This window comes from Dryas octopetala, chromosome 8 (genome assembly GCF_963921425.1).
Source record: "Dryas octopetala chromosome 8, drDryOcto1.1, whole genome shotgun sequence".
NCBI classification, from domain to species: Eukaryota; Viridiplantae; Streptophyta; class Magnoliopsida; order Rosales; family Rosaceae; genus Dryas; species Dryas octopetala.
Window position 1 is genome coordinate 1,804,711 of NC_141373.1, and position 19,193 is coordinate 1,823,903.

General features: G+C 37.4%; 4 protein-coding genes across 8 annotated transcripts; 2 read left to right on the plus strand and 2 right to left on the minus strand.

The window, feature by feature from the left end:
* The first annotated feature begins 1,324 nt into the window (after positions 1-1,324).
* HAG1 (histone acetyltransferase of the GNAT family 1) lies at positions 1,325-10,218 on the plus strand. 3 transcript variants are annotated; one of them, XM_086252893.1, is made up of 14 exons: positions 1,325-1,997; positions 2,122-2,186; positions 2,365-2,445; positions 2,581-2,652; positions 3,002-3,170; positions 3,391-3,434; positions 3,815-3,914; positions 4,012-4,080; positions 4,329-4,383; positions 4,599-4,711; positions 4,908-5,001; positions 5,372-5,513; positions 5,618-5,694; positions 10,200-10,218. In XM_086252893.1, exons 1-13 carry the CDS (start codon positions 1,413-1,415, stop codon positions 5,679-5,681), a joined length of 1,653 nt encoding a protein of 550 aa, XP_086109019.1. In that variant the 5' UTR covers positions 1,325-1,412; the 3' UTR covers positions 5,682-5,694; positions 10,200-10,218. The 3 variants fall into 3 exon arrangements, with proteins under 3 accessions (XP_086109019.1, XP_086109017.1, XP_086109016.1); XM_086252891.1 differs by lacking the exon at positions 10,200-10,218 and adding an exon at positions 6,075-6,189; XM_086252890.1 differs by lacking the exon at positions 10,200-10,218 and having other exon boundaries at positions 5,618-5,944.
* On the minus strand, positions 6,219-8,823 carry BZIP25 (basic leucine zipper 25). 2 transcript variants are annotated; one of them, XM_086252895.1, is made up of 6 exons: positions 8,356-8,823; positions 8,173-8,254; positions 7,807-8,020; positions 7,113-7,188; positions 6,874-6,999; positions 6,219-6,793 (listed from the first exon to the last, which is right to left on the minus strand). In XM_086252895.1, the coding sequence occupies exons 1-6, from the start codon at positions 8,773-8,775 to the stop codon at positions 6,335-6,337; spliced, it is 1,377 nt and encodes a 458-aa protein (XP_086109021.1). In that variant the 5' UTR covers positions 8,776-8,823; the 3' UTR covers positions 6,219-6,334. The 2 variants fall into 2 exon arrangements, with proteins under 2 accessions (XP_086109021.1, XP_086109020.1); XM_086252894.1 differs by having other exon boundaries at positions 8,173-8,269.
* Positions 9,970-13,697, minus strand: TSA1 (tryptophan synthase alpha chain). Its single transcript, XM_086252896.1, has 9 exons — positions 13,340-13,697; positions 12,557-12,703; positions 12,378-12,443; positions 11,787-11,895; positions 11,531-11,607; positions 11,333-11,410; positions 10,858-10,935; positions 10,492-10,551; positions 9,970-10,320 (listed from the first exon to the last, which is right to left on the minus strand). The coding sequence occupies exons 1-9, from the start codon at positions 13,529-13,531 to the stop codon at positions 10,186-10,188; spliced, it is 942 nt and encodes a 313-aa protein (XP_086109022.1). The 5' UTR covers positions 13,532-13,697; the 3' UTR covers positions 9,970-10,185.
* Positions 13,698-14,408: 711 nt separating this feature from the next.
* On the plus strand, positions 14,409-18,541 carry LOC147275825 (basic helix-loop-helix (bHLH) DNA-binding superfamily protein). Of its 2 annotated transcripts, XM_086253296.1 has the most exons (7): positions 14,409-14,934; positions 15,759-15,878; positions 16,231-16,296; positions 17,044-17,109; positions 17,645-17,722; positions 17,812-18,056; positions 18,242-18,541. In XM_086253296.1, the coding sequence occupies exons 1-6, from the start codon at positions 14,593-14,595 to the stop codon at positions 18,040-18,042; spliced, it is 903 nt and encodes a 300-aa protein (XP_086109422.1). In that variant the 5' UTR covers positions 14,409-14,592; the 3' UTR covers positions 18,043-18,056; positions 18,242-18,541. The 2 variants fall into 2 exon arrangements, with proteins under 2 accessions (XP_086109422.1, XP_086109421.1); XM_086253295.1 differs by having other exon boundaries at positions 17,812-18,541.
* Positions 18,542-19,193: the final 652 nt, after the last annotated feature.

Genomic DNA, 19,193 nt, shown 5'->3' on the forward strand with positions numbered 1-19,193 from the left:
ACAAACACGAGTGAGCTACGACTTGTGTCGGACCTAGTTCTCAACACGAGCATGACATTATTATTAAATAGGGTAGCACAACACATAAGGAAGCACAAATGAGCCCATCTTAAATGGGTCTAGCTAGTATGGAGCAACTCGTTTGACATCTCTAGTGAAGGACATTGTAATCACTACTGGATTGACTTATCATATATCAAACCATTAAGCCCAAATGAGATTAAAAACTGTATATTTTGAGTGCTTTTTGATCTCTAAGCATCATTCTACAATTTCAATCAATTTATTTTGTGTCATATTAGAGGGAATCGAACCCTATATCTATTTTAAAAATAACACATTACCTCACTCACTCTCACTTGGGCTAACCCCAAGGACAATTTCATTCAATCTTTGACTCAAAATATCCTAATCTAAACTTGAAATTTTTTCAAGTCATCTCCGATATCAAATACATCTACAAAGCCCACATTAAAAACATCAAAGATAAATTTAAACAATTCATTATTTGAACAAAGTTTGATTCTTATATCTGGTACACCGGTTTGCCAAATAGTTAAGAGTATCTCCAACAACTTAATTAGCTATCTCCTCCTCATTAGCTATATTAACTTATTTCCTACCAAAATCATTCTCCAATAGATTAACTATCCAGTTAGTTAATTTAGAACTTGTTTTTTGGTTAGCTAAATTTAGGTAAGAGGAGAGAGAAAATAACTATAGCCAAAACAACCACACTAAAAGAATTTTTGAATTATTTAAATGCAAGGTACAAATTTACCTCACATCAGCCATAATATCAAATTTTAAGAAATAATAATATATTCATGTTAGCTAAAATGGAGAGCTGGAGTAAAATTTTAAAAGTAGTTAGCTAAAATAAATTTCTAATATTTTTTTCAAAAGTTTAGTTAGAATATGAATAAGCTTGTTGGAATTGCTTACAGTATCTAAAGTTTGGAAAAACTTTTGTACTATTGTGATCCAAATATGTTATGCTTTGCTCTACATATTTATTCACAATTTTTTTTTTTTGCCAATTACATATTTATTCACTTTCTTTTTTTTTTTGGCCAAACATATTTATTCACTTTGATTACGAGCTAACTGTTGAAAGTTTGGGTCAACGGGGCTAAGTGTTTTCATTACTGGTTGGTCCAAAATATATCGAAAAAAACTGGGCTTGCTCAAACTTGTTAAAGTTCTAATTGGGCCCTACTATAAAACTTAGGCCCAGACACCGATAGGCCCAACTGAATACTAAATTTGCTGAGCTAGATACGACTTCGTTTTGGCTTAACCGTGCATAAACGTGATGGCCTTATCCTTTTGCCTGTGCGAAGCCAATACAATACCCTAACTCACCGATTCCCGTCCCGCAAAACCCTTCACTCGGTCCGAGTCAAGCCCAAATGGACACGCACTCCTCGCACCTTGCCGCGTCGAACCGCTCGCGGAGCTCTCAGTCGCCGTCCCCTTCTCACTCGGCCTCGGCCTCGGCCACCTCGTCTATCCACAAGCGCAAGCTGGCGTCTGAGGACCACGCGCCGCCATTCCCTCCCTCGTCCTTCTCCGCCGACACGCGCGACGGAGCTCTGACCTCCAACGACGACCTCGAGAGCATCTCTGCCCGCGGCGGTGGCGCCGATTCCGACTCCGACGATGATTCCGACGCCGTGGTGGACGACGACGAGGACTTTGACAACGACTCTTCCATGCGTAACTTCACTGCGGCGAGGCTCGAAAACAGTGGCGGGTCCGCCGCGCCCGCGGCACGCAACACGAAGCTCAAAACGGAGAATTCAACGGTCAAGATCGAGAGCTTGGATGGCGCCAAAGACGGTAGTGGGGCAGCTGGGACGGGTACAGTGGGCCCCACCGCGGGAGCGAGCTCGGTGCCGGGGATCATGGTAAAGGAGGACGCTGCTAAGATCTTCACGGAGAATATACAAACCAGTGGAGCTTATAGTGCTAGAGAAGAGAGCTTGAAAAGAGAGGTAAGCTTATCTGCATTCTTATTTTTATTTTAATTTTTTCAATTAATATGTACTTTATGGAATTCAGGACTATGAATTAGTTCAATGGGTTATTTGTTTGGTTATGTATAATTTCATGTTTTAGGAGGAAGCGGGGAGGCTCAAGTTTGTGTGCCTTTCGAATGATGGTATTGATGAGCATATGGTTTGGTATTTGCCTCTGATGAACTTCCATTTCTAATCTTTGATGGTTCAAGTTATGCTTATGGAGATTAAAAGTTGAAACTAATTCGTGTTAATAGTTTCAGTTATCAATATATAACTAGTATTATGAATTCTGGGTTGGTATGGAGTTTAATCTATGCCTCTGTTTTTCGGGTTTACTCAGGTTGGTAGGATTGAAGAACATATTTGCCAGGCAACTACCCAACATGCCTAAGGAGTACATTGTCCGACTTGTTATGGATAGGTAATAGTATTAGCTCAATTTCGATCATATAGATAATAAGTAATCAGAAATCAGTTGTTAGGTATGTAAAGCAGTATTCGGTCATCCATCTCTAGTTATCTAATTTCATTTATTGTTTTCACATTGGAACGACAGAAGCCATAAATCAGTCATGGTTATCAGACGTAACCATGTTGTTGGTGGCATAACATATCGACCATATGTCAGGTAAAGATCATATTTCATCCTTTTGTTTTTTTAGATCACTTTTGTACATATTTTCATTCCATTTCCTTGCTTTTTGCTGCAGTCAGATATACTTTTCTGTTATTCCATAATTTTATTCACAGTTTCAGAACCTATAGTTCTGTCTGTTTTATTAGCTTTCTTCCCTAAACTGTCTGCAGCTTTGGCAAACTCTGCCTGTTCATTGTTGGCTTTGAAATTTCCTTGAATTGTGTACTAACTAGTTATAGCTGTACAGTTGTTTGAAACAATTAATTTGTTAATGTTAAAGTTTCATCTCTGAGATACCTCATTTGCCCTGCTACCAACACTCTTTTCCTCGAAATCACAGCCAAAGGTTCGGAGAGATAGCTTTTTGCGCAATCACAGCTGATGAGCAAGTAAAAGGTTATGGCACCAGACTGATGAATCACTTAAAACAGCATGCCCGCGATGTTGATGGGCTTACCCATTTCCTGACGTATGCTGACAATAATGCTGTTGGATATTTTATTAAACAGGTATTGTTATCTATTATTCGTTTAGTCGCCTTTTAGGTTTTCTACAGATTGTTTCAGCATAAATCTCTGTTGCTTTAGAAATCTTGGGTTTATCTTCTCAGTGTTAGTCTGGCATATTTTTCTCAACTGTCTCCTTTGAATGTCTTTTCTTTGTGTGCTCTTGTATGATGGAGTTGATCTGGTGAAGAAACGACATTAAGTCTTACTTATTTACTTGTAGGGTTTTACAAAAGAGATTCACTTGGAGAAAGACCGATGGCATGGGTATGTTGTACACACAACTGTAATTGTATGAAGACTGTCAGATTTTGTTTCCAGATCTAGGTTTCTTATTGTGCTTCATTAAGCTTCAAGTTGTCAGCGTTGAAAAGAAATGAATAAAGCTTTGTTTGAGTCCCAACTGCGATTTGGGGCAGGGGATTAGGATTTGGTACAACTGCTGCTCTCTTTTCTGTACTGTAATTACCATCATCAAGTGCAACTGTGTCACTAGAATCACTACCAATAGAAGTAGGAAAGATGAGAAAAATAAATGAACTTGTGAGCTGCTGGTCAATCAGAAATATGATGTGTGTCCAGATTTATGTATTGTACTTGTGTGAAAACCTTTTTCAACTCTGTCAGCATTTTATTATCGTTTGCAGCTATATAAAAGATTACGACGGAGGAATCCTAATGGAATGCAGAATTGACCCAAAGCTTCCATACACCGACTTATCAACTATGATTCGTCGTCAGAGGCAGGTAAGGGCGATTTAATAGCTTATAGATTTTCATAATTTAAGTTTAAATGAGTTTCCTCCTAATACCGACTATTCTGGTTGTCCTGGGTATGTGGTAGGCTATTGATGAAAAGATAAGAGAGCTCTCAAATTGTCACATTGTTTATCCTGGCATTGATTTCCAAAAGGTAACATAATATTATCCTGGAATTTATATCCAGATCTCTCTAATCAATTATGCATTTGTTGTAGTGCTTTCTTTAAATTTATGTTAACCACTAACCAGTCAAGTATTAGACATAGCCTGTGAAAATATGATGCCATGGCACTTTTATCAAGAGCTTGTGTGGTGCCTCTCTTTGTCTGCGTTATTGATATGATCAATTAGTGTATGAATATTTAAAACTTATTTCTGATCATGAATTTATGTATTCAGAAAGAAGCTGGTATTCCTAAAAAAATCGTCAAGGTTGAGGACATCCCTGGCTTGAGTAAGTTCTTTAACTTCTTAACTGGTTATTTTATTTTGTTGTATGATATAAGTGATCAACCATAGAGGTAGCAGTAATTCCATGCCAATCTCATTTTTGTTTGTGCACTAGTGGATTTTTTTACTTATGAAATTAAGATGCTACTTCAATTTGTACTCACTTGGGTTGGAGAAGTTGGATTGGTAATCAGAAGTTTTTGGTAATTTTGATAATAGGGGAGGCTGGGTGGACCCCTGATCAATGGGGCCATTCACGGTTTGGAAGTTTGACTGCTTCCACAGACAATGGCAGAAAGCACCTGACTGCATTCATGCGTGCACTTCTAAAGGTTAGTTTGTTAGCTCTTCTTTGTCTGAGTTGTCTTTGATTTTTTTCTCATGGAGAAAAATTGGCTTGCTTTTATCTTCTTAAGATCCTTTTGACTCTATCATACATTGAAACTTCTATCTTCTTAAGAGCTTGAGACTTTGCTGTTGTTGTCAACATTTAATGGAATCTTACCAGATAAATTTTCATTTAAGCAGTGTATGCACGACCATGCTGATGCATGGCCATTCAAGGAACCTGTTGATGCACGTGATGTTCCTGATTATTATGACATAATCAAAGATCCTATGGGTAAGGACTTCTTTTTAATTAATTTCAGCAACGAAATAGTTTAATTATCTTCTGCACTAAGTTTAGTTCAATCATGTCTGGTATTGTTCCAAGGTTTTTCATGGAAACCATAATTTGAACAGCTGATTTCTGATTATGTAGTTTGGATAATAGATAATCTGCACTTTGGCTTTATCTTGAGCTGTAAAATCTGTCACTATTTCTGAAATTTTTCTGGCTATCATTTCTTCCAAAACTGTTTATTCACCATAACTTGTGAGATAATATTGTTCCTATTGGAAATCTCTTAACATATATTTTTACCTCTTCTCAGCCTTAGGGTTTTAGCATAGGTGTTTGGTGCTTTAACGGATTATTTAATATGATGCAGATCTGAGGACAATGTCGAAGAGGGTAGAGTCGGAGCAGTATTATGTAACATTTGAGATGTTTGTTGCGGATGCCAAGAGGATGTTTGCAAATGCACGCACTTACAACTCCCCCGATACCATCTACTATAAATGTTCAACCAGGCATGGTGTTCTGTTCGTATATACTGTTTTGTCATTTTCATTCTTTTACATAATTTTTTAAATAGCAACGCATTTTTTCTGATGTTAATGGATTTTTCTTGCAGGCTGGAAGCCCATTTTCAAAGCAAAGTTCAATCAGGTCTCCAAGCTGGTGCCAAAATTCTTTAGTGATTTAATGAATGTACATACATACATACTTGTTTCATTACTTCAAGCTGTCCCATGGCATGCATATGTAGTATTTTTATTTTTTTCTGAGAAAAAAAAAAAACTCTCTAAATTATGTTGTAACTTGTAAGCACATTAGGTGCCATGCTGTCATATGCTTTTCTTCTTTGATTGTTCACAAAATTTTCGTAGAAATTGAGGGAGATGAATTATAGACTGAACATCTGTTGACAATTCAAACTTTACTCAAATCCAATGGTTCAGATCAGATTTGTTACATTGCTTCCACACTTCACCACTACACCAAATACTATAAATAAGGAAATCACTCCTCGTTACAAGTTACAACGAACATCATGTGACTAATCTCTCACTCTAGTTTTCTTTATTTAGGTGAATGGTGCAGGAGAAGATTCTCGTGCAACTCAACCATGAGTATGTTACACATGGGGAATAAATAATAAGAAAACGAAAAAGAAATAAATATTTAGGTAACGCTAAGACGGACGGAAACAAGGATGCAGTTCAAATCGATAATTTAGAACATAAAAGAGTTAAAATTAAAATTCATTAATAAGGTGAAACGATATTCCAATCAACCTTTTTATCCCTATCTGTAAAATAGGAAGGGAATAAAAGGACACTCACTACATTCAATTCTGCTTCTTATTCTTCGGAGCTGCATGGGAAAGCTGAGGGTCCCAACCCGGCAATGCTTCACACGGACTCACTCCCGGCCGAAGCTGCTGTTGTGGCTGCTGCTGCACGTGATCTATATTAGGTGTGTGGTGAATTGAAGATATTTCAGCCATATTGCTTCCCCTGACAATTGGCTGGCCAACATTACTCTGTGGGTTCCCAACTAGAGAAATCGGGGGGTCCCCATGGAAACCATTGTCCAATCTCTGGTGATGTGGAATGGCAGCGGGAATACTAGGTGCTACTGGATGAAATAGCTGGTTGGAGTTCGGTTGCATTGGCACCGCAGTATTTGTAGATGCAATCATTGGGCCGCTGACTGATCGCATGCCTGCGCTAGGTACATTAGATATGGCTAGAAGTAGCGGGTTGAGCCCTGTCACTCTCTTAACAGATTCTTCTGCCATTTTCACCTGAAATTTTTTCAATTAAGATACTGACCGGGGAAAACTATGCAAACAATAAAGAAATTTGTTCGTTTAAAACGGCTAACCTTTGCTCTTAAGGTCTCAATATCAGCTCTTAATATTCTGTTGTCAACAGCAGAATTATCATATTTTTGATTCACATCAGTGAGGCGTTTTAACAGCGTAGAGTGTTCAACCCTTAGTTGACCAACCTATATGAAACCAAACATATAACTCCTTAATGTTCTCTACTTACAATAAACATTATTGGAAATTAATGATCAAGAAAAGAGTATGATTATTAGTGCAAAACAAGGAGCACCACCTGTGTCTCAAGTTCACTCATTTGTGCTTGTTTTCTTCTTCTAGAGCGTCTAGCTGACTCTCGATTTGACAGCATCCTGAGCACCATCAACATGTCAATTGATAAAGGGCTTATGTTTTTAGATTTACCAATATGGTATTAACTTGCATATGGAGGAGGGTATCTGTTGAATTCCTGATATGAGAGATGACAATTTTTACAACAAACCTGCTGTCAAACAAATTCATCAGGTGAAAAATCACGTAAAATACAACATTCCCCTCCTTCCAAATCAGATCATTTTGCTTCAAATAACACTCATTTCCAAGCAGGCATTTGAGCCATCTCTATAGGAAAAAGAATATTCTAGTTTGGAGAAACAAAATTTTCTACTCATCTTTCTTGCATCAAGGGGACATGTTTGACCATCACCAAGGCATTCAACATGTTGATTTCCTTCATATGATGATTATTAAAGAGAAAATTATAATTCAACTGACTAATAACCCAAAATACCAACTATTACTACTTAGAGAGCAATGAAAACAAAAGAACCCAAAACATTATACATGAAACAAAACTGCCTAATAGTTGGAAAAAGTAGGAGGTGTACCCTAAACACCAACTCAACATGAAACAAAACTACCTAATAGTTGGAATAGTAGGCAAACAAAAATGAGGATATGAGCAATAAAATTAATGTAATGTGGGCTACCTCCTAGCACGTTTCACATCAGTAGGATCCATATTGTCTGTAATTTCAATGTCTCCTTCGAGGTCATCATCATCGGAGTCCTCTTTTGATGATCCACTTGTTGCTTGCTTACTCTGCACCCCAGTTTTTCTCTGAACAGAAGGTAAAGCCGGAATGCCAAGTGGACCAGAGTCAGCAGCTTCATTTTGTGGCAATGGGAAACCATGACCCCCATCTAGCATAGTTCAAATCAAATGGGTTTATGATAAATTTCCCGACTTTAAACTTTACTAAAAGAAATGACAACAAGTACTGCAACACCAAAAATATTTATAATTGGAAAAAAAAAATGCTTAAAATAGTTAGCGAAGGAGTCAAAGGACGAACCTTTATCATGAGGTTCGGAGACCAATTGGGTTGGCTTCGGCACCAGAGATTGACTCTGGGTTATAGTACCCGAATCCACAGGCTTCAAAGACGAAGCCTATCAGTCATCAAATTCAAAACAAAATAAATAAAAATTTACAATTTCTAAGTACAAAAATTACAAAATTAATGAGAGAGAGGTACCCGAGAGTGAGCCACTGCAGCGCAAGCTAGATCAAGCTGGTTTTTAAGAAACGCGCGGTACTGATCCAAATTAATCGGAGCCGTTGAAGACGGATCCGACGGCTGAGGAGGAGCATTAAGATGTTGTGGTGGTTGCTGATGATGATTGGGCTTCTTGATCTCAACCACTTCTTCGTCGCCGTCTTCGCGCTTCGACGTCGACGATTGCGACGCGACGGAAGAGGAGGCGACGGAGGACAAGGTCAATTGATCGGCGAGTGGTCGCCGAGGAGTTGTGGTCGCCGGCGGAGACGAGACCACCTCCTCTAGGAACTGCTCGAAGGCCCATTCCGAAGCGCTCCGAATCATCGCCGGACCCGGCGACGCCGAAAACGGGTCGGAGATGTCGTCCACGGAGAACACCGAATGCATACTCGACATTTTGATTGCGTGCGTGTCCGAAATCCGAATATTGTCTACGAGCTATGAACTCCGATTCTCTCTCTCTACATTGCATTTTATACATCGGACTTTGGACAACTGGAGTAATGATATGCTGCATTATGGAACATGGTAATGTTTATGCATGGGAGCTCTGCCTTCGCCTACTGCATGATTACCAATTTTCCTACACGTGTCGTGTTGGGATTAAGGGTTCGTGTGGTCTGTGTTGTAGTGGAATATCTTGCTAGTGTGGACCGGGTGTCGGTTGAGAAAAAAGGCCAGGAACAGACGGGTAATGTGAAGTAACAAACGACGGATATGAAAATATGAAAGTGAGGACCCACAGGGGTGGGTCCCGTAGAGATTTTCAAAGATTTTAGTAAAGTACAATTACCAATCAATAAAATTATAAAAGTAAATCACTATTTAACATATATTAACTTATAAATTGTCATTAATGATTGAACTCAGTATCTTCTTCCTACAAATAGAAATTAGATGATCACGCAAAACCAAATGGTCATTAGCATATAAACTTATAAGTTAAATTTAAAAAAAATTAAATACATGTTAATTTGTGATTAACTTTTAAGGAAAAATAATTTCTTAGCAGTCAGTCATTTTTCTTTTGTAAATATGAATTACTTAGGTGTAACTTTCCCTAATACTAACATAATATATGAATCTAAATTATACATTTAAACATGAATTTATATGAATATGAATTGTTAGACAATAAATCTAAGGGGCTTGAATGAGTACTAGGAAGAGAAAGTCAATACTAAATAGTATGTTCTAGTAAAAGAATGTTATGAATTGGTTAACAGGTTGGTTTTTTTTATGCAAACCTCTTTTTTGGGTGTGAGCTCTTCTCTTGTGCTTATCCAAATCTATTTTTCATAAATGTGCATGCCCTTCAACATTCATGCCTCTTATATGTGCATGAGACTTTGGCTCTTGGTTCAATTTTGACGGCTTGAATCTCAAATGGTCAACAGCCCAACAGTGGGCGAATTCCCTACGACTGTTGATTAGATGAGATAAATGTGGTTTTTGGTTCACATACTTGATTTTGTAGTAATAATTTGTATAGATTAGAATTAGGTTCACATACTTGATTTTGGTTCACCTAAAAATAGCTGCAGTTAAGCAGTTGAGAGTGCAGTTGGGGAAAACCAAGAGAAGTTCCTGTTGTCCTTTAAGCTAATTGTACGAACAGAAGAAGAGTCTTTTGCATTTGCCTCATCTCATCTGATCGGTACTTCTTTTTTCTTTTGACAAAGCTCTTTGCAAATTATAACTGCAGCTTTTCACATCATTTGGACACATTTGCTTTAAAAGGGTTAGCTTTTTCAATAACAATGACTAATCTGTGGTTCAAAAGCTAACTTTGCTTTTAAAATGTTATCAAATGAGTGCAGACTTTAAAGACTTGGTGAAAGTTTCCAGTTCCTTCAACCCTTCCTCAGGAGATTTGGCTTCACCCAACAGCTTCACCATGGCACTACCAACAATGACACCATCAGCTCCCCATCCTGCTACCTGTAACAGCACGCGTGATTAAGTACCTCAATTAAGGTAGAGGCATACTGCAATATGCATTCTGATTGAAAAAGAGGCCAAAGGTTGGAGAGGGAGATGAGAGTGAAGGTAAGTACTTTACTGTGGGTGCAAGTGTGGTGTGAGGCAGTATGATTTACGTTAAAAACTAACCAGTTTCACATGTTCAGGCTTTGAGATGCCAAAACCAACTGCTACAGGCTTTTTTGTTGTCTGTCACATAAAAGATAAGCATGATTACGTAAGACAAAACATATTAGTTTAAGACATCATATCAATTGCATAATGTTCTTTTAGCTACCCTCGCAAGGCAGCTCAAATATCAAGATGGGTGGTTGATTATTACACCCTAACCATCTCTTGACGGATTTCAAATCTGTCCATTTTGTATCCAAGACTTAGAAGGCATTAGGATCAATTTTAGCACCATTGCACTAAGAAGACTTGCATTTTCACCAAAAGCAGTAAACGGAATTTCTAAAAGATTCTATACTGATAGACCTGATTAAGAAAACAAACCTCTTTAATTTCCTTTAAAAGGGCTGGAACTCGTTCACTCACAGATGCACGAGCACCAGTTACTCCGACTGAGCTCACCTATAATTCAAAACAATGAACAATGAGATGTGATTTGCAAAATTATATTCACCTCAAGATAGAGATGGAAGAATTTCCATAAATAAAACATGTTCATGTAGCAAACACAACTCGCCAACTTTTTATTGATAGGTGTTTAGCTTACACAATAAAAAAGAGAATTTGGCACAAACCACATTTAGCATCACCTTTCATGACATAAAGTATAGCTAGTATGTATCTAATAGCTTCATTCTCTAATTGTCAGCTAAATGATAATCCCAGAAAAATGGACATACCACAACAGGTTTTGAAATCTAATTAGCTTACAAGATGCTAAGGATCAATGTGCTTTTATTAAGAGAAAAAACCCTATAACTTTAAAATCAATTAAAGGACAGGATAAAAGGAATCTTACCAGGTACAAAAATCCTTCTGAAGCTTCGACAATGGCTTTCATTCGTTCCATTGGAGTAGTGGGTGTAGTTAGTAATACCTACAAATCATGCATGCGGATCGAATGTATTACGATTACATCCATAAGTAAGGATAAAGGAGTTTGAAATACACTGCACAATCCCAAAAAATGAGTGGGAAAAAGTACTGAGAAACAAACCAATTCGATATTATTTTTCACAGCTTCCTTTCTCAAAACTTCCGTCTCTTCCAACGGAACATCTGGAACCACGAGCCCTACAAATAAAATGGAATTAGGAATCTAGTCATATCTCTTATGATATAAAATGTAAGACCAATTTAAAATACCAAAGCTTCAACAAAGTACCCAAAAACAAATATAAAAAGGTTTGCACTATTTGGTACCACCATATTGAAAATGTTAAAAGATTCAGTAAAAAATACTTATACATTACCATGTACACCAACGTCTTTAATGGCGGACATAAAATCTCCAATACCACGCTTCAAAATGGGGTTATAGTATGTAAAGAGAGCAATTGGGCAAGACAATTGTGGAATCACCTGTCCATTCAACAATGTTGACATAATATGATTATTTCAACGTGAGAGGTGGTCAATGTGAAACAGAATTTATAAATGAAGTTGTTATACTTATACCCCCTCTAGCAACAACTTCACAATGTCACAATGTTTGTATGCATATCATGCCTCGCTTATGAAGAAATAAGCAAGAAAAAGTCAGGGAAGAATATGACATTACTGTCTTAATACGAATTTTTATTCCTACATCTCATATAGAGATATGTAGTACAATAATATAAGAACAATTTAGATGTATAATCAGCATATTTCATAGGTTGCAACAAATCAAAGTGTGTAGTAGTCATAGTAATAGTAATAAATCCAACATCAACAAATATAAAGTTTCATGTACAAGTGCAACAAACACAAATATTCCTACAGTAGCATAGATTAACTCCTTCAACATTGAAATACACTTTGACAGCAACAAAAAAGTAATACAACATTGTAGATAAAGTTACCTCCTTCAACATTAAAATAATTGCATTCAAATTGGTCCCTCTTGCCAAGGAACGGGTGGCTGCAGCCTAAGCAATACCACACAAGTAAGAGGATTAAAAAACCAGAAACCTATTGAGCATCAATTACCAAGAAGAATATGCATAACTGAAAAATACAAAAACAAAAAACACTGACAAACCTGTATAACAGGACCATCTGCTAATGGATCAGAGTAAGGCACCCCTAATTCGATTATGTCTGATCCACAAGAATCAAGTAGCTTCAGTGCTTCTGCCGTGATTGAAAGATCAGGATCACCAGCAGTGATGTAAGGAATAAATGCCACCTTCACAAAAGACATATTCATTAAAACAAATCATTCATATAAATAAACTACCTCGTCTAAACTCAACCACAAATCCTAATCCTAAAATGAAATTTAATTGAGACACCAAACTATTCTGATGTTGATTGGGTTTGAAGACTGCACCACAAATAACTATTTACTTAACTCTTTGTTGAAATCAAACCTTGTGACTAATTCATCTTAAGGACTACTACAATAACATCAAAACTCTTGGTAAATGATTTATAATTTCTATTTGGTTGAATTTAGTCAGATCAAGTAAACATGCAAAACTTTTTGTCGAAGCCAAAGTGATCTCAAGAACAAGAACCAAAAAGAAGTCTCATCAGTCAGCAACTCTTACCCGACCCTATTTGCCAATAAAAGCCAACAGGGTAATGTCAAAGGCAACACAAAAATGTCGAAAAATGTGCATTTAGCTAGTGATTAAGACCCAACTGGTAGTTTTCGACAAAAAAAAGACCCAACCAGTAGTTTTCTTGCGAAATGGAAAGCCATGAATTTGCTCATGGTCTGTCTGCAAATTTTGCAGCAGGGCCTCAAATGAAAGAACAAAAATGCAGTAAAAGCACACCAAATGACGAAATTTCTACAGTATAAGCCGAAATTGCTTACCTTTCCTTGCTCCTTCAATTTTGTGAAAGTGTCGGAGAGACTGACGGCGGTGGTGGTGGTGGTGAGAGCAGCCATTGGGGTCAACTTCTTGATGGAAATGGTTGATCTTTGGGACGGAGAGCGAAGAAGCAATGGGTTCTGAGGCTTCTTCAGTTGAAGAAAACCAGCTGTGGATTTGAGAGAAGTGGCCATTTCAGTTCAGTCTCAATGAGGGTTTTGTATGGTTTTCAGTAGCTTTCTGCTGGGTGTTGTACACTCAGCTCGCCATGACTCCTTATCTTATATAATGTCTCGGCCGTTGAATTTCTGTTTTGCTCGACTCTCGGCCGTTACCTTCCGGCAAAAGAAGTAGAATATTGAAAATCTTGACCCAAAAAAAGTAATAAAAGTAATAAATATTTATTTCTCATGTATTTTAAGAATATTGGAAGAGCCCATTTTGTAAAAGTAATCCATTTCTTAGTGGGGAAAGTGGGGGAAATTGTTAGGTATACCGTATACGTAATATTTTCCTTGATTTGGAAAATACCACAAGTTTCCAACTTCGTATATATTTTGTTTTGGTCTTTCCAATCTCGTAATTAACATTAAATGAATTCAGATAATGTGATAAACATAGGATTTGTGACAAAATCCTAAATAATTAATACAATTATTTAAAAAGAGTATTAAATAACATATTTAAAATATAAGGATTACATGGTAATATTGCAAACCTCCCACTTTTCACTCTCATTTGTTGTTAGTACTCTATATTTATTAAGGTAACGTCTTGATATTTGGTCCAAAATCCAATTAAGCAACAAAGATCTGGGCCAAGAAATTTTTGGACAACAAATAAGCCCAGTAGGCCCTGGACAGGTAGGCTGTTGTCGGAGCTTGCTCATCGGTTGGGTGGTAAAGTGGCTACCCGCCAAGCGTTAATGAAGAAACCCAATCAATGAATCAAATAAAACAAAAAATGGCATGGACATGTAATTGTTGAGAAAAACAGCCCCTTTTATAAAAAGAAAAACATTTTTAACCAGGATAAAGCCACCTTCACTTTTGGTCTCTCTTTTGTCTCTTCGCTCGCAGAGTACTCAGTAGAAGAAAGAAAAAAGAAAGCAACCCACGCAAAGCTCTCAAAGCGCTCTCTCTCTTTTTATCTCTCTTCCTCTCCTCTGCATGTAGATGCTCTCTGACGAAGACCCTAACTCGCCAACCCGACTCAGCAGCTTGACTCGGCCTACTCACTGACTCACACTTCACTCATGGCCAACAACCCCTCCGAAGCCCAGGCCGACGATTTCCTCGAGCAAATTCTCGGCCTCCCCAACTTCGCTTCCGCCGATGCTAATTTGGCGGAAAGCGACGGAGGCTTGACCGGAGCTCAGGTGTCTCCGTCTTCGATGATGCTGCAGCTCAGTTCTGGTGATGGCTCCGGCCACATGGCCGCCGTCGGCGGCGGCGGTGGGTTCCACGGTGGGGTGTTTCCGTTAGGGTTGAGCTTGGAGCAGGGAAAGGCTGGGTTTTTGAAGCCCGAGGATGCCTCTGGGAGTGGGAAGCGGTTTCGAGACGACATCGTTGACAGCAGAGCTTCGTCTATGAAAAATGTAAGATTCGAACTATTAACCTTTCTGTTTGGTGAACTTGAAATTTTAACATTTTTAGTTGATTGAATCTGAGAGGAGCTACTGGGGACAATTTTGGCAGTATGGTTTAATTTGTTTATTTATTTATTTTACTTATTTTCGTTTAATAAAAAAGAAGACAAACAAAAGGAAACAAGGATCAGAAACTTATAAGAGGTTGGGTTTTGATTAATTGGGTGAGATTCAAGTACTCCTATCTGACAGGAAGTAAAATACAAGAGGGCACTTCTGGGTTGTTTCAGAAATGGGAACTAATTGACTGGTCAGAATGAAGCAGAAAACATCCAATTTTTAGTCACGAAAACCAAATATCCGTAAGCATGTGTGTGCATGTGATTTTAGAGCAAAAATATTCAATTGTGTTGATTACAGTAATAGAATAATCATTAAATGTTCTATACATGCACTTCCTCAATTGAGTATAATTTTTAGTAGGCCTTCAAATTAGTTTTGACGTACAAATCAATTTTTAGTTATTATTTGTTATATCTATTTGCTTTTGTTGTTAAGTAGTATTTGAATGTTATATATTATTGCTAATGTAATATATATATGTGAGTAAGTATGCAGGTGTATATGTGTGTGTTTATTACCCAATAATTAATATGTTTATATTGATGTCAATAACTCTCAAGGAAATTTGGCACTTGCATAGGCTGGCCTATTGCACCAAAATGTTTGATCTATAGTTACCTTTTGGGTTTTGCGGTGTGGTGCAGTGTTGGGGAACTAGCTTGTCTTCTCTTGTTTAACTGTCCTTGGTAATAGAAATTGTCAATTTGCAGGTTTTCCACGGGCAACCAATTTCCACCACAGTTGCTGCAGCACCGCATCCACCGGCAATGCGACCAAGGGTGCGGGCTAGAAGAGGACAGGCCACAGATCCACACAGCATTGCTGAGCGGGTAAGTTTATATAATTTACATAAAAAGAACATCCCATGCAATTGTTGTGAAAATGGAAACCACCCTGGAGCCATACGTTTATTTTAAAATTTTACTTTTTTTTTTTTCTCTCCTTCCTTTATATCTATTGTAGATTCAAAAAAATTATTGTGTGTGACTGTAACACCACGTCATCAAGTGTATAATAATTAATTTCTAAAACCCTAAAATCTCGGAAAGAAAAAACCTTAAAATCGTTCACGTGTTATAATTTTAGTGGATTAGTAACACCACGTCATTATGCCACATGGTGTTACGGTCACATACAATAATTTTTCGTAGATTCATTCTTGATTTTCACCCTTCTGTACAGTTGCGCCGAGAAAGAATAGCAGAAAGAATCAGGGCATTGCAAGAACTAGTTCCTAGTGTCAACAAGGTCAGTGGCATTCCTTTCATGTCATGATTTTTGTTTTTTATTCTTTTCTTCATGCTCACTACAAACATAGTTGTATGTATGTATGAGGTGGAGGATAGATTACCATATTTTCCCACTTGCATGTGTTCAAAAGTAGTATTTGTGTGGATATGTCTGTTAGCTCTAAATTGTGGCCTTCTTCAGCATTAAGTACAGATAAATGTTGTTGAAAGAAATGGTATGTATTGTTGAAGTATGGAGTGCAAGACTGACCTGGTAGTATGATTCATCCAACTCATTGGACAGTTCTATTTACTTACACATATAATTTGATTTCTAGTACTCTGAAGTTAAGTGATTTATTGGGCTTAAATAGAAGCTGTTATACCCTCTCGACGATTGTCGAGGGACCTGGTTTGATTATGGAATTTTGTTGTCTCCAAAAAATGTCATGGCCACTTGCTTCAATGCTTAAAATTTGGGTTTCGGATTGACTGATACTGCTTTCTTTAGGGTTTTTTTTCTCTCCCAATTAAGAGGTTCTGTTTGCGTAAGTAAGTTTAGTAGTTGAAAAGAGCTTGATCCATGCTAGGGATTTCTTGTGGCTTTTTGAGAAGTGATAGTTTGTTTAATAACGTATTCCTGTAAAGTTACGAGATGGCAATGCATGGTGTTAGGGTTTCTTGACATGCCAACTGAAACTGGCTAGCATTGAGCATGCTGTTCATATCTTCCATCCTTTATATCTGTGAAATTCTGTTTGTGCAGACAGATAGAGCTGCCATGCTTGATGAAATCATGGATTACGTGAAGTTCCTAAGGCTCCAAGTAAAGGTATTAGCATTATTTATGGTTCAATGCACGTTATCTTATTATCACATAAATAACATAATTCCTAATTACTCTCATTCCTCCCTCCTAGTTGTGTCGATTTATGTTCAGTTATACACTGAAATTTTGTTATACTTAAAAAGTTACATTAATTTGCAGAGCAATTCTTATTCCATAGAGCCATAGAGGCCTATTTCTCTTTGGTATTAACATTTCCGTTAAAAATTACAGTATAAGACCAATTCTGGAAGTTAGTTCCTCTTTTCAGAGGGTGGATTTGAATGCCTTAGTGTTCCTATAGATTATACGTCAAGTCAGTTAATATTGTTTTTTATCACATAATGAAAGGGTAGACGCTTCTGCTCATTTTGACTGTTTGACCAATTACTAAAGATTCAAACAAATTGTTAATGTGATTTGTTAGGTGGGAGGGATGGAGTAGAGACTGTGGAGTAGGTCTTCTTATGATAACAAAGAAAGTAAACGATTTTTTTTTTTTTTTTTTTTTCTTAAAACGTTTTTCTCATCTGCTTTACAGGTTTTGAGCATGAGTAGATTGGGGGGAGCTGGTGCTGTGGCACCACTTGTAACGGACATTCCACTATCTTCAGTAGAGGTATTAAATGAAAATATCATCTATTTTATTTTTTATTTTTTCATTTTCCTTATGACCAAAACAAAAACCATGCTTCTATCTAATGGCAGGAAGAAGGTGGCGAAGGTGGAAGAAACCAACCGGCATGGGAGAAGTGGTCTAATGATGGCACAGAACGACAAGTTGCGAAGCTTATGGAAGAAAATGTTGGGGCTGCAATGCAGTTCCTTCAATCGAAGGCTCTTTGCATCATGCCTATCTCACTGGCCTCAGCAATTTACCACACACAACCACCAGACACCTCTAGTGTTGTCAAGCCTGAAATGAACCCTCCTTCATAGACCTCAGAAAAATGGTAGGTATGCATTCCCATGGTCCCACTGAAAACTCAACTAGCTAGATGCTCTTGGGTCCCATGCCTCATTTGTCCTGTTCCGACCCGCCTTCATATTTTAGCTGTTTCCTCGCTTCAAATTGCATTCAAAGTCAGATGCCATAGTTCTTTGCTTTTGCCTTTACTTTCAACTTTTGTCAAAACAGGGTTCGATGTCAATGCCCAAAAAAATACGAGCAGGCCCTTCATGTCTTGCCAGGTTCAACTAAAGGAGAAGAATTGTCAAAGCTTCACTTGATATGCTCTTCTTTTTGTATCAATGGTGGGGGTAGTGGAAAATGATGGAAGCCCTTTTGTAGTGGGGTTCTTCTCATTGTCGCTAGTGGGTTGTGGGACCTTCTAAAAGGAAATAGAGTATATAATATATTTTTTGATGTATTTTAGGGGAATGTAATATAGAGGTGGGATAATGCTTAATAGTTGCTAGTTTGAAAATGCTGGGTTAATGCTACTTTTTGGGTTCAGGGGGTTCGTGGTGGGTGTGTTTCCAAAAGTAATTAGACTTTTTCTTTCAATTCTCATGAATCATTATTGGCGGATTAATAATTGAGAGAAAGAGAGTGCGTAATGTTCAAGCATGATTAGTATGAGTTAATCCAACGTAAATTACTACGGAAGTGTATTCATGAAATGCGATATTAGGTCTTTGGACGAGCTGAACTGTTATTGTTATTGCAATCAAGCCAAGCAGGCAAGCAGAGCCTGGTACTAATTGTTCAATTTGGCTTTGCAACGCGGTTAAGGCCGTGAGCTAAAAAAAAAAGAAAAAAAAAAAACATTTAAGGCATGTTTACTAAATTGGAATCGAAATAAATATGAATTAGAATAAATAAGAATTAAAATGAATAAGAATCCGAATTAGCAATTTTTATTAATGTGTTTATTAACCTTGTTAGGACTTAGGAGTTGGAATGAAAATAAAATTGATTTTTATAAACGTGTTTGCTAATTAGAAGTTGATAATTCAATTAGCTTGAGGTACATCCATACATATCAATATTTATTATGCGAATTTTTTCAATTTTTCTTTTATTATAAAAACAACAAAGGAATGAGATTAGCGTTTCCCTGTTGAACTCAACATTTACTTGTCCACTG

Bases quoted from the DNA above. Each gene is read 5' to 3' on its own strand.
- HAG1 (XM_086252893.1), top strand. From the start codon at position 1,413: ATGGACACGCACTCCTCGCACCTTGCCGCGTCGAACCGCTCGCGGAGC. The intron at 1,998-2,121 runs GTAAGCTTATCT...TTCATGTTTTAG, and splicing joins AAGAGAGCTTGAAAAGAGAG to GAGGAAGCGGGGAGGCTCAA. The intron at 3,915-4,011 runs GTAAGGGCGATT...GGTATGTGGTAG, and splicing joins TGATTCGTCGTCAGAGGCAG to GCTATTGATGAAAAGATAAG.
- TSA1 (XM_086252896.1), bottom strand. From the start codon at position 13,531: ATGGCCACTTCTCTCAAATCCACAGCTGGTTTTCTTCAACTGAAGAAG. The intron at 11,608-11,786 runs GTAATGTATAAG...TTTTATTTGTAG, and splicing joins TAAAGACGTTGGTGTACATG to GGCTCGTGGTTCCAGATGTT. The intron at 11,411-11,530 runs GTTTGTTTCTCA...CATGATTTGTAG, and splicing joins TGAAAAATAATATCGAATTG to GTATTACTAACTACACCCAC.
- LOC147275825 (XM_086253295.1), top strand. From the start codon at position 14,593: ATGGCCAACAACCCCTCCGAAGCCCAGGCCGACGATTTCCTCGAGCAA. The intron at 17,110-17,644 runs GTATTAGCATTA...TCTGCTTTACAG, and splicing joins TCCTAAGGCTCCAAGTAAAG to GTTTTGAGCATGAGTAGATT. The intron at 17,723-17,811 runs GTATTAAATGAA...ATCTAATGGCAG, and splicing joins TTCCACTATCTTCAGTAGAG to GAAGAAGGTGGCGAAGGTGG.
- BZIP25 (XM_086252894.1), bottom strand. From the start codon at position 8,775: ATGTCGAGTATGCATTCGGTGTTCTCCGTGGACGACATCTCCGACCCG. The intron at 8,270-8,355 runs GTACCTCTCTCT...GATGACTGATAG, and splicing joins CTGCAGTGGCTCACTCTCGG to GCTTCGTCTTTGAAGCCTGT. The intron at 8,021-8,172 runs GTTCGTCCTTTG...GAACTATGCTAG, and splicing joins CTCCGAACCTCATGATAAAG to ATGGGGGTCATGGTTTCCCA.